Consider the following 14149-nt stretch of genomic DNA (forward strand, 5'->3'; position numbering starts at 1 on the left):
TAGAGAAACTCCATGAGTGATCATCCTTTTACAATGAGAAACTAGCAATTTCATTCTGTAGGTATTTTGCCTTTTGTCAGTATTTCCATCATATGTGCAATTAATATTAACTGTTTTGAATCCTGCAAAATGCAGCCATCTTCCATTAAGGGACTTGCTGCAGGTAGTAAATTCAAAAAAAAAAAAAAAAAAAAAAGTGCTATTCGGATCCATCTACCAACAGCCTGATAGAAAATCTACTGACCTCTTGCTAATGGCTTAGAGAGGAAACCACAAGGCAATGATACTTGTCTCTTTCACTCTTCCACTTGTGCAAAGCAATTACATATTTAAGGAATAGGTGCTCTGATTCTTCAGACTCAGAAAACTTTATTATCCCTTCAGTTTACATGAGATGGAAAATCTTCTTTGGTACTGGCAAAAAGACAAACACCTCACACAAAACAGTGACAGACAGACAACAAGTTCATAAATAAATAGCAGTATCAGTACTAATACACTGTACACACAGCCTTAAAAAGAGTGGGTTAAAAGTAATTAAAAGCATTTATGTATTAAAAGCATGTGTGTGTGTGTGTGTGTGTGTGTGTGTGTGTGTTGTTAAACTTACTATTATCCAGGAATGTTTTTCACACAGCTTTTATGGGTTTCTTAGAGGTGATGAGTTACTACACACACAGAATCTTCTGATCTTACGCATAACTAGGGGTGTCAAATTATTGTGTTAATTGCGAAGAATTAATTACAGCCATATTTAACTTGCTATGTTTTTTGATCTCATTTTTAATCTCTAACTTTACTGTTTCTGTATGCCACAGAGTTGCCTTTTATAAAATCCATCTGTAGGTGTACGATTGGGCTTCTTTGTACTTGAGTTGTGGGAGAGCTGCAGCGCTACAGAGCAGAGCCCAGCATCAGCATTTTTAACTGTCCCCTGCAGTGGTGGTCTGCTCACTCAGGAGCCTATGAAAAGCTGTCTGCCCTAGCACGCAAGTATCTGACCTCCCCGGCAACCTCTGTGTAATTTTTGGGACAATCAGGGCAGGATTCAGGATTCAGGATACAGGACAACTGCTTGAATTTTGGGACTGTCTGAAATCCAAGCAGAAATCCAAGCAGTTGTTAGTCAAAAATACCATCAAAATGCACTGTTTTATGTGAAATAGCATCAAAAATTTTCAGTGGCCTCCTGGCCGGCTGTGTATAGGGCCCAGTAAAAATCCCTGGCGGCGCCCCTGCAGCTCCCACCATCTGCACATTGGTTGCAGCAGTTATAATGAGGCTTATTGTCATATATAGCTTGTCTTTTGATTTAGAAATGAAAATCCACAAACAAAGATCCATTCCAATCTTAAATGACAAGGCAATTTTCAACAAAATCTAATAAGTTCATTGTTCAGTCTGAGTGAACGTGCAAAATTTGAAGAAATTCCCTCAAGGTGTTCTTGAGATATCGCGTTCACAAGAATGGGACGTGCATACAGATGTACCGGGGGACAAAAAGACAGACTTAAGCATTATCAAAAAGCAATTTTATCCCTAGCCTTATTATCATCTACAAAAGAAGTTACACTTTAATTGAATTTCAGCCATAGCTTATTCCTTATTTATCCATAATAATTAGCCTATTCTTAATTTAAACCATCAGTGTAAACACAAACCTAAAGCTAACCCAGGAGGATACTTTTTAAGAGGCAAGGCCATCTATCTAGTCTAGTCTAGGATCTCTCTCTCTCTCTCTCTCTCACACACACACACACACACACACACACACACACACACACACACACACATAGAGGGTGCGATAGATTGGATAGTCACCTCCACGTGTTGTAGAAGAGCAGGGGGATGTTGAGGCCGACAGTCAGCCACTCTTGAGCACACAGGAACATGATGCAGAAGAGTCCATGGATGGAGTACTCAGGTAGCACCAACTACAAATAGACACAGAGGAGCAAAGAGACAGAAGCAGGTGAAAGATGATAATGAGTTAGAGACCAATGAAGTGAAACTAAAGAACTTCAATGTCAACAAGCAGAGAGTCAGGCACCAAGACCAGAGCTTGTCTCGTCCTCCCTCTACTCCTGTCTTATATTGCTGGCGTTGTGTGTTTATAAATGCACTTAATGCTTGAAAGACCTTTGCTCTAATATAAGGATTGCATGGATGAACACTTAATGAATTTAAACTAGGGTGATTGATTAGCAGATGCCACATTATCATTTCAATGCCCATGGGTGAAAAAAAACAAAACATAACAAAGAAAAAAAATACCTCAAGTATCATCATTAGCATTCAAATCCTTAGCCTAGCCTGTATTTAGCCACTGCAAATCTGTCTATCTGCAAGCATTCCAACTGGCTAAATGTCTCCATCTAGATTATGGAGAGCTTAGCTCCACAATCGGCAGCACACACTCAAGGCAGACCTCCATCATTATCATAATAACTTGAGGCCTCCTTCAGCAACAAGGCCTCTGTTCTCCAAAAAGTTAAAGAACATTAAAAGCAGCTTAGAGTTGTATAATGATCCATAACAAAAGTTGGAATTGCATACACTTGGCAAGCTAGGCTGCACAACTTGTTACATGAGTGGCCTCCATTTACAGCTAACACTTTGAAGAGAAAGCAACATAATAGAAAAGCATGTTTTTATGCTGTGTTCACTACTAGATTTTTTTTTTACCCTTGCCCGTAGGCTGTGCCATAAATTAATTGGTTTGTGGCCAATAGTACAACATTGAGCCATGCTCTACAGTTATGGTTATAGCTATGGCTATAGCTTGACTAGACCAAATAATTGGACTACTGTCCTGGTTCCAGTATACAAGCACAGGAAGGGGATCGATTTATTGACTGTATGTATTCCAAGTCCGCTACTATAGGTGGCGATATGCCCCCTTTTCAGCTTGTTAGTACTGGACCTTTTTCTGTTTACCTCTTACATTACAGACCAAACATTTAACAAACAACTTAGCTATGGTTAGCTAGCGGCAAACTGGTACCATGGTGCACAACTTTACAGCCCTGTGCATTTCATACATGCTGTATGCTTTACTTTTTCTTCTCTTCTTCTGTTACACCTTTAATGCTATTCGACTTCTGGGTCAAAGTCCTGGGCGGACACTGTGGAGCATGCGCAGAGCACCTAAGCCAATTTGAATCCAACTTAGTGATGGCCTCATGAAGCCTCATGAGGCATTTTCTGTATTTTCTGAGCCCACTAGATTGCACTCTTGGGTTAAAGAGAGAGGCTCAAAGAATGGCAGTTCAGTGTGTTTTAAACCTTTTGTTGAACTCAAAGCGCCATCTGACTGACTGTATACATGCAAGAGTGATGTAACTTCCAATTTGTCGGTGAAGATTCTTAGTAATCCAGGTCATGGGGGATGTCAGAGGAGACTGTCTACCCTTCTTAGACTGTGCAGTATATGTTGAAGAGGACAGAGGCCTTAAGATTGAGGTGTACAGAAAACCTACACACATGGACCAATACCTGCTGTTTGACTCTCACCACCCACTGGAGCACAAGTTGGGAGTTATCAGGTCACTGAATCATCGGGCCGAAAACGTGCCCACGAGGACAGAGGGGAAGGTAAAGGAACAGAAACACATCAGGGAAGCACTTCAAACCTGTGGCTACCCCAACTGGGCCTTTGCAAAAACCTCTAAAAGAGCTAGAGCAGAGAGGAAGGGACACAAAAACGTGACAACACTGTCATTCCTTATGTCGCAGGAGTGTCTGAGAAACTCAACAAACACCACATCCTGGTGCACTTCAAACCCAGTAACACACTGAGACAGAAGGTTGTCCACCCCAAGGACAAAACACCCAGACAAAAGCAGAGCAATGTAGTGTATGCAGCACAATGCAGCCAGGAATGCACAGATTTATCCACCTTATTTTCAAACACGGAAGTAAATAGTGATCAACTTCCGTTTTTTTTGTACGTGACTTCCAGTCAGCCGCTTTCCTTCGTGCTTTCCCTTATCGGAGCTAACGGTGCAAGCTATTTTTTTTTTCAGTTTTCAGTTGTTTATGTTAGTCAATCAGTTAGTTAGTTAGTCTGTGTATTTTGTATAGATAACTGTGCCCAGGTTTCCGTTATAATGGAAATTTATTCCCTCTAAACGCGAATAAATCGCACGTCAATCATAAACTATGAACTAAAAAAGCACAATCTATCCCCAGTGAGACAAACTGCTTGATCCCCGTCTCCAGTGTACCAGCAGAGAATCTGCAGAACCGAATCAGTGAAAAAACACACCAGGCTAAGCCTCTCTACCTGAGCAGCTGAAGCTGCGGCTCGCACCCTCGACACACAGACGGTGCTTCTGCATGCCAGCCAAACGTGTGCGCAACTGTGAGAAATAAATATGTGAGGTGTACGCTGCTTTTCTATCTTTTTTTCCCTTTTCTTTCTTTCTTTCTTTCTTTCTTTCTTTCTGTCAGCGACATACACTTCTAACACAGGATGGGTTGTTTTAATTGACTGAGTTGATCATTAAGCCATAGTGATGCGCAGATTGGCTCTGATAGCACCTGAATCAGCATGTACTCATCAACCATTCAGCTGTTACAACATGACTGAGCTAGCAAAGCAGTTTTGTGTTGCTATGTGTGGTATTTATTCAGTTTTGGGAAATCACGATGTCTAGAAAGCATCAGTGGCTGCAGCTCACAGGGACAGCTAACACTAGCAGCAAAGCTAACATCAGGATCGTCATCCGTTAAAAGCCTCCCGTTGTCGGATACGACATGAAACTACTCCAGTTAGCTCAATCATGTTGTAACTAAGACATCCGCTGGAAAAAATATTTTTTTCACGGGCAACTTTGTGAGTTTAGTGAGTTATTACAGACACGGCTAAGGGCTAACAGCTAACGGTTAGCCCAGCTAATCTACGATAACCATGTCATTAATTACACACAGAGAAAATACTAATGTTTGGACTGGAAGTGTCGCACAAAAAAACGGAAGCTGGCTGCGTTCTGTTTTGCCTCCGTGTTTCCGTGAAAAATAAGGTGGATACAATGGGGAAACAAAACAACCACTCCACAAGCGCATGGCACAGCACAGGAGAGCCAGCTCCTCAGGTCAAGACTCAGCTGTCCACTACATCTACAGGAGAAGTGACACTCCTTTGAGGACAGCAATGTGCACATCTTGGCAAGGGAAGAAAGATGGTTTAAGAGGGGAGTAAAAGAAGCCATCTACATCAAGCAGGAAAGACCATCGCTAAACAGAGAGGGTGGCTTGCGACACCACTTATTACCCACCTACAATGCAGTCTTGGGATCCCTCCCCAGACAACTTCACACCCATTCACCCCTGGTCCCACCTGACCTTAAGGACTCACATGGTGACCTTAATGACTCTGAAACTAAGAGCTCACATGTGACCCTAACAACTCTGCAGGGATTTACACCCACACAGGGTTTAAAGCCTGCAACTCTGTACCAGTCATTTAGAACTGAAGAAGCTTCTTGGATGAGAGGTGAAACGTCTTCAAGAAACGCAGGCAAATCCAGTTGCCTACGATATAGCACTTACGATTAACTCCCAATTATATTATCTCGGTTTGTTCATCTGACTTTGACAAATCCAATTTAATACTATTTCAGTCAGACTACCATGTTTATATGTATTTTAAGTCTGTTTTCCTGAGATTTCTACCATTCCCCTCCCGTTAAAGGGTTTTTTGGGGGGAGTTTTTCCTTGTCCACTGTGAGGGTCCTAAGGACAGAGGGATGTCGTATGCTCTAAAGCCCTGTGAGGCAAATTGTGATTTGTGATATTGGGCTTTCTAAATAAAATTGATTGATTGATTGTTGATAAGTTGCACTAACACAGCAAACCACTTTTCTCTATTGTCACATACACTTGGTGATTATGACCAGCAGCTTATGGAGCAGCAATTTTTTTATGAACTAGCTCTAATTTGATTTTGACTAATTTTTTTATGCACCCTGGCATCATTTACCATAAAAACTGTTTTTCAATTTTATTTTTCAGATGCTTATGAACTGTTTCTAGATTGATTATGAATTGTAAACATTAGTAATTGTTAGCAGTTAGTACTGAGTTGAAGCAAAATACTAATACACAATGCTGACTAGAGTTGGAAAAACACTTAAATCTGTTAATTTTAACAGCAGTGGAATGTAACTAAATGCATTTATTCAGGTATAGTACTTAAGTACAATTTTAACCTCTCTAACCCCGCCACTTCTCACTACCCCCCTCCTCTGTTAAATGGTATCTCCCAGGTGCACTACTTTATCAAACCATGTGATGTTTGGTATTGCCGGATTCAGGAAGCTCACAACTTTTCGAAAATAACATAGTTTTTCTTTTATTTATTGTGTATTTAAAAGTCCAAAAGTACAAAGTCCAAAATCACGATGAGTGGTGACAAGTCATATCATGCCATTTTCGACAGGAAAAGTTAAAGGATTACTCGCAACCTTATGGGGAGCTGCTGGCGGGGACTTAAATCTTTTATAAAAGGTAAGAGTCAGGGCGTCTGTGGCTTAGTGGTAGAGCAGGTGCCCCATGTACAAGGCTGCTGCCGCAGCAGCCCAGGTTCAACGCCAGCCTGTGGCCCCCCACTGCATACACCCCCCCCCCACACACACACTCGTCTGTCCCATCGATTAAAGGCTTAAAAGTGCCCCAAAAAATATCTTAAAAACCCCCCCACTATTTTTGGCTGAGATATACCATCTACGAAAGTGGGATCAAGTTTCACGTTTCATATGGCTTTATTTGGTTTTATTTCATGGTGTTTCTGTGTCAAAAACAACATCAGCTATCATAATCACACCTGATTTCAGTAAGGTACAATGTTTGAAGCTGGCTGAGTGTTGTTTGATCACTGACAGTACTGTTTTGAAGCCGAGTGACCGACTTGTCATTTGGAGCTCCGCCTGGATCTTAGCATGGAAAAAACTCTGTAGAATGGTCATACTTTAAGCAGTCTTCTTCAAATTTGAAACAAATATTCATTGATAGTATGCCTACAGTCCCACAGTGTCATTTACCTGCTCAGACAAAGCCACAGACAGTTATTCATCCTGAAACTCATTGTTTATTTTATTTTAGCCAAAATCTTCAATGTTTTACTAATTTTAGTGGCCCATTACTCTGTCTCTGTATTACCTAGAGTGTTTCTGACACTTTCACAAGAAACTTCAGAGAGTTTTCCTTCTGGCAAGACCTCATGCATGCATGTAGACAGCGGTTGAGAAGCTACAGTCATTTTAATTTGGGTATGTCATTTTAGGCGTTTTTGCTACAAAATGGGGGTGGAGTACAAGTACTTCAGTACTTTCATTTTATGATACTTTACACTTATACTCCTCTACATCTCAGAAAGAAATATTTTAATGTTTTACTCTATTATATTTATTTGTAGTGATGGCCTCATGAAGCCTCATGAAGCATTTTCTTTCTTTTCTGAGCCCACTAGATGGCGCTCTTGGTTTAAACAGAGCTCAAAGAATGGCAATTCAGTGTTTTTAAAGCTTTTGTTGAGCAAAAAGCGCCACCTAGGGGGCTCAGAAAAATAAAGAAAATGCTTCATGAGGCCATCACTATTTATTTGTCTGCTTAAGTAACCCTGAAGTCTCAGACTAATAACACAAAATATAGCCTAATTAACAAATAAAATGATGTTTTGAGCTCCACTTTTACCTGCTGCAACATTAATGCATCAGTGATTATCCAGTATGAATCTGAAATGGGCTCTTTAATGAGTAATTTTACTTTTGGTAGGCCTACTTGAAGTAGCCTTTATTTTAATGTTAACACTTCACTTTAACTAGGGTAACATTTTGAATGCGGGACTTTTACTTTTGACAGAGTACTTTTACACAGTACTATTGCTACTTTTAGGTAAAAGGTCTAAGTAGACATCAGGGCCTTTTAATTTTACCATAAGGCCTACTCTTACTTTTTAAATACAACCCTCATTCCAGAACAATTGGGATGCTGTGTAAAATATAAGTAAAAACAGAATGCAATGATTTAATCTCATTAACCCAATTTTTTATTCACAATAGAACATAAACAATATATCAGATGTTGAAACTGACACTTCTTACCATTTCATGAAATACTAATCAAAAACAGCTCGAGGAGTACTTTGCAATTAGGTTAGAAGCAGAGTCTCCCAGAAGTAAAGCTGGGCAGAGGTTCACCAACCTGCAAAAAACTGCATCTAAAAATTATGAAAAATGTTCCTCAATGTAAAATTGCGAAGACTTTGAATATCCCACTATCTACAGAACATAATATCATCAAAAGATTTAGAGAATCTGGAGAAATCTGCATGCGCAAGGGACAAAGCCAAAGGTCAATATTGGATGCACAATTTTCGGGCCCTCAGGCAGCACTGTATTAAAAACAGGCATGATTCTGTACTGGAAATCACTGCATTGGTAGGAACAATCCCAGAAATCACTGTTTATGAACACAGTTTGCCATGCAATTCACAAATGCAAGTTAAAGCTTAATCATGCAAATAAGAAGCCATATGTGAACACGATCCAGAAACGCCACCATCACCTCTAGGCCAAAGCTCATTTAAAATGGTCTGAGGCAAAATGGAAAACTGCTCTGTGGTCAGATGAATGAAATTTGCAGTTCTTTTAGGAAACCACAGACACCATGTCCTGCAGACTAAAGAGGAGAGGGACTGTCCAGCTTGTTATCAGCGCACAGTTCAAAAGCCTGCATATCTGATAGTATGAGGTTGCAGTAGTGCCTATGGTGTGGGCAGTGTACACATCTGGAAAGGCACTATCATTGCTGAAAGTACATGGAGGTTTCAGATGAACATATGCTCCCATACAGATGATGTCTCTTTCAGGGAAGGCCTTGCATATTTTAGGAAGACAATGCTAAACCACATACCACATCCATCACAACAGCATGGCTTTGCAGTAGAAGAGTCCAAGTGCGGAACTGGACTCATAAAGCGAAAAATATGGCAAAGAAGAGCCAGTACTGTTGAGCAGCTAGAATCCTTCATCAGACAAGAACGGAACAACATTGCTCTCACAAAACTCCAGCAACTGGTCTGCTCACTTCCCAGACGTTTACAGACTGTTGTTAGAAGAAAAGGGTGTTACGACTGTTATCGTAATTTATGTAAGTTTGTGATTTTCTGCATGTTTTCTCTCTGCGTGTTCCCTCTTTTGTTTATGCAAATAGGTGTGTGTCACAGCCAGATGGACATTGGTGGATTGTTTATGTCCTGGTCCATGATTGGCTGCAGCTGAGGGCGTTCGGCCACACATTGTATTCCGTGAACCATCATTTTGTTATCGTCTGTTGAATAGTAGGGGTGGACTGCCAGTTTTGCTACTCACACTTTTCTCATGTTTATTTAGTTAGGGAGGTAAGCTTTTTATCTGTTTCTTATTTTGATTAGGTTATTTACTTACTCCCTGGACAGGATCAATCAATCAATCAATCAACATTTATTTCTATAGCCCTTTACAAAACCCAAAGGTACCCAAAGTGCTTAACAACAGTGTCAAATAACATTGAAAAAAACAACAATACATAAAAGAAAAAAAAACAATGGAAAGTGCGACAGTGCCACAGGGTATTAAACGCCTTTCAACATAGATAAAATACAGAACAAATAAACCAAAAAAAGGATAGCCCTAGTCGGAATTAAAAGCCATTCTAAAAAGGTAGCTCTTCAGCTTAGATTTTTAAAAGGCCAAGATGAGTAGTGGTGCGAATGTCAGGGGGGAGCTTGTTCCAAAGTCTTGGAGCAGCAACAGCAAAAGAGCGGTCACCCCATTTTTTGTATCGCGACCTTGGGACTTCTAAAAGAAGCTGACCAGATGAATGCACGGCCCTGCCACTATCGCGCATAGTTAAAATCTCTGACAGGTAGGGAGGAGCCAGGCCGTTAATGGCGTTAAAAACAAACAACAGAAGTTTAAAATCTATCCTACAACGAACTGGAAGCCAGTGGAGTGATGACAGCACAGGAGTGATGTGTTCACATCTGGGCGTGTTTGTTAAAAATCGGGCCACAGCATTCTGTATAAGTTGAAGTCGTGAAAAGGTAGACTGGCTGAGGCCGACATAAAGGGCATTACAGTAATCTAATCTTGAGTCATGAATTGCCTTCTCAAGGTCCTGCCGACTGAGAAAGGGCTTCACTTTGGCCAAGAGACGGAGCTGGAAAAAGCTTGTTTTAACTACAGAACAAATCTGTTTATTGAATTTTAAACCACTGTCAAATGTTTCACCAAGATTTTTTACATGTGGTTTAAAAAAGGGGGCCAGAGCGCTACAGGTTGTTGCACTAACATCCGACATATAGATGAAGTGCCAAACAAAATATATTCAGTTTTGCTGTCGTTAAGGTGCAGAAAGTTTCATGCCAGCCACTGCTTTACGTCACTAATACAGTCCATTAACTAATGAAATGCTGTACTTTCATTGGGTTTCATGGGCAAATAAATCTGTAAATCATCTGCATAAAGATGGAAAGACAGATTGTGTTTTTTTATTATTGATCCCAGAGGTAGCAAATACAATACATAGGATAAATAGGGTAGGGCCAAGAATAGATCCCTGTGGCACCCCACAAGGGAGAGATGCATGTGATGAGTGGAGGTCACCAATCATCACAGAAAAGCTCCTGTTGGCCAGGTATGACCTAAACCATTGAAGAGTGGTGCTGCGGATGACGACATACTGCTCTAGGCGAGATATAAGGACTGCAAAGTCAACTGTATCAAAGGCTGCTGTGAGGTCCAGCAGCACCAGCACAGCGGGATTCCCAGCATCCACAGACAAGGCAAGATCATTGTGCACCTTGAACAGTGCTGACTTGGTGCTACGTCGGGATCTAAAACCAAACTGAAATTTATGAAGAACTGAATTTGTCTCTAAAAATGACTGTAATTGTATAAAGACACCTTTTTCTAAGACCTTAGAAAGAAAACAGCAAATGGGAGACAGGTCTAAAATTGGACAGCACAGAGGGGTCAAGATGTTTTTTTTTTTTAGGAGGGGCCTAAACCTAACCAGACCTTAACCACAGGGCATCATGAACAATGGGTTTAATATGGTCGGAACAATGGGATGTTGGACCAATGGGCTGTCGGAAAAATGGGCAGACCCCGTTTTATTTGTGAATAGAAGATTACAGGTTAGGGTAGTACGACGCAGTTGTTTTGAGCGGAGTGGTGAGCGAGTGGAGCGGGATAAAATTTATGATGGAGTGGAGCGAAGAATGCGCAGAACCAAGCGGAGCGGACGAGCGGCGCAAAGTGACAAGTCTGCGAGTTAAAGACAAAAGTTGGAGACAATTTTAGAGCCCTCTCCACTCTAGCTCACAGCTGACAATTTCTCCACATTTACTCATGGTACTTTCAGAGGCACAGATTAAAAATGGTAAAAGATATGAAAAAGTTGAAAACATGAGTGAATAGATGAGACCTGTGGCAACATTAGAGAGCTGGAATGGCGTCTTTAGCACAAAGTATGGAGAAGCTGTATAGGCTCGAAAAAGGTCAATGTTTGGTCCCTTTCTCTGTTCATTTCCTATGGGACAAGTTTCAAAGATCGTCAAGAGGTTTTGTGGCACATCACCTTTAAGAGCCCATAAAATCCAAACCATTCAAGTAATGAGCAGGGTGTGAGCTGTCATGTGTGTGAGCTTAAAGCTGATACGATAAACAGTATGGGAGGAGATACTTTTTGAAAAAGAGCATTTTTGAGGCAAAATCTTACTTTGAAAGGGCAAATAGCTCACTTCCTGTTGGATTTAGGTCTGGGGTGTGAGTGTGCGATTTGTAGGTCTTGATGAGATGAACAAGCTAGCTTTGGTTTGATCTTTCTACGACATTCCTACAGGCCACAGCGGCCATTTTAGTGTGGCTACGTGGTACCAGAGAGCTCACTTTGGCACAGTAGGGGTTTTTGAGCATGTTAGAGGGGCAAATTAGTCTTTCGGCCGAGGTCCCTAATCATCCATCTGAAGAGTGAAATCTCAATCGATGATGAGATAAATGACACGTGACAAAGTGTGGCGGAACTGGATGTGTTTCATGAGTTCCCCTGGTAATACTAGTCCCATGCAAACTGATATTTTTTCACATTGTAAACTTGTTATTGCAAACTTAGGAAAGAGTTGCCTATTTACTTATCCAGCAGACATGGAGCAACATTAACTTTCATTGGGAATCCTTTCTGTGGCCAGAAAATAGACAAATAGGCCTACAATATTAAGTCTTCTTTTAACTCTGTTTTTCTGTCTGGTTCTTTGGCTGCTAAATAATCCACAGATTTCATCAGCTAGCTGCTAACTGTGTCTGTCTGCTGTTTGGTGCTGGGTAGGTAGCATACAGTCAATTTCTCAGAGCTTTTCTGCTGAAAATTTCTTGTGGCTACTGGGCACAAGGTTTCTGAGAGCTGTTGGACTGAACCAAAACAGTAAAGCTGCAGGCTATGAAACTAAAACAATGAGCTGAAATGCCATAAAAACATAAACATAATAATTTGATCCATTATTAATATGAGGATACGAATTAGTGCAGCTGAAAATTCCATGTTATTATGTGTGTGTGTGTGTGTGTGTGTGTGTGTGTGTGTGTGAGTGAGAGTGAGTGAGTGAGTTAGTGAATGCATGTGCCTCTTCATCCTGTAAGTCGGTTCCAGGTGACCTTGACACCATTGTCTTTTCTCCCTCTTTCTTTTTCTCCATCTCCATTTCTTCTGTTACCCATTGGGTGAAAGATACGTTTGACGTACTGTTATATGTGCTGGAGATTGGAACACTCTTGTCTTGACGATTTTTTATTTGTCATTTGTGTAACAGGGTTGAGGGGTTACTGAGGTACAGAACTGAATAATGTGATTTTAATGAATAATTATCAATTTATTTGGAAAAAAATCATTATCAGCAAAAAAGCATAAATATATGTTTATGTTGATATAAAAATGTATGGACTTTTTTCTAGTTTTATTAGTTATATTTCAAGTACACTTTCAACGAAGGCCATGAGGGACATGACAAAATAGGTGTTGTAAACTGAAAAAACAATCTAATTTCTTCTTTTCTTTTTTTACTTGATGTGCTCTACAATTTATTAAAGGAGACATTTCAATCTATATATAAAGCTGTTGAAAATAGATTTTGGTGACCCAATAGATAGAGTACACCTAAAAAGGTCAGAGGGACAAATTGTACCATTTTCATGGAATGACTCATTTATTCATTAAGTAAAAAAAGCAAAACAAAAACACACAAATTCTAACTAACTACCTAACTAACTAACTAACTATATACAAGCTTGGTATGTATGTGTGTGTGTGTGTGTGTGTGAGAGAGAGAGAGAGAGAGAGAGAGAGAGAGAGAGAGAGAGAGAGAGAGAATGAGAGAAGAAAAGACAAAGGGACGTTTGGCCTACAAAACAAAATGGCTGACAACAGAGAACGCACAAGATGGCTGAATCAAAGCTGGCTTCAGATCAGGGCAGGTCTTGTCTGACTGTGTGGTCAGGACAAAGCAGTGTTGCCAACTTAGCGACTTTGCCGCTATATTTAGAGACTTTTCAGACCCCTCTAGCGACTCTTTTTCAAAAAAGCGACTAGCGACAAATCTAATGACTTTTTCTGATGTTATTGAAGACTTCTGGAGACTCTGTTGTGAGATCACGTATCATTCTTGTTCTTCTCAACGAACAGTGGATGCTGCTGTGGGCCCTTCCCTCGCCCCAAAGCACTCACAGTTGGCCCAGTCCTCCCTCCCAGCAGCAGTCAGAGCAGGAGATATTAACCCCTTCACGTCCAGACTGCAAATGAATCGCGCATGCACAGAACCGCTGCTAGCTGATCCCAACAGTTTACAGTGATGTAAATGTAAAATTTTCTTTGTCTGATAATAATCACTGAAAGAAGGTTGATTTGTAGTTCTAAACATATTCAGGGTGTTTTTAACTCAATTTTTGTCTCTCCCACGACGTTATTCCTCTCTCCTACAGCAGCCATTACAATTACATGCATATGGACAATTATGCAAATTAGGCGATGATGTCATTTAGCGACTTCGAGCGACTTTTAGGACAGCCAATAGCTACTTTTCTTACTGAGGAGTTGGCAACAGTGGGACAAA

The 14149-nt window shown here is 40.6% G+C and overlaps 1 protein-coding gene across 4 annotated transcripts in view; it reads right to left on the reverse strand.

The window, feature by feature from the left end:
- cnih3 (cornichon family AMPA receptor auxiliary protein 3) overlaps positions 1–14149 on the reverse strand; it is a 284350-nt gene that overhangs the window by 46413 nt on the left and 223788 nt on the right. For all 4 annotated transcript variants that reach the window (XM_049590755.1, XM_049590757.1, XM_049590756.1 and 1 more), the window contains exon 4: positions 1822–1934. In XM_049590755.1, the coding sequence (XP_049446712.1) occupies positions 1822–1934 (113 nt within the window). The remainder of the gene's footprint in view (positions 1–1821; positions 1935–14149) is intronic.

This window comes from Epinephelus fuscoguttatus, linkage group LG11, assembly GCF_011397635.1.
Source record: "Epinephelus fuscoguttatus linkage group LG11, E.fuscoguttatus.final_Chr_v1".
NCBI classification, from domain to species: Eukaryota; Metazoa; Chordata; class Actinopteri; order Perciformes; family Serranidae; genus Epinephelus; species Epinephelus fuscoguttatus.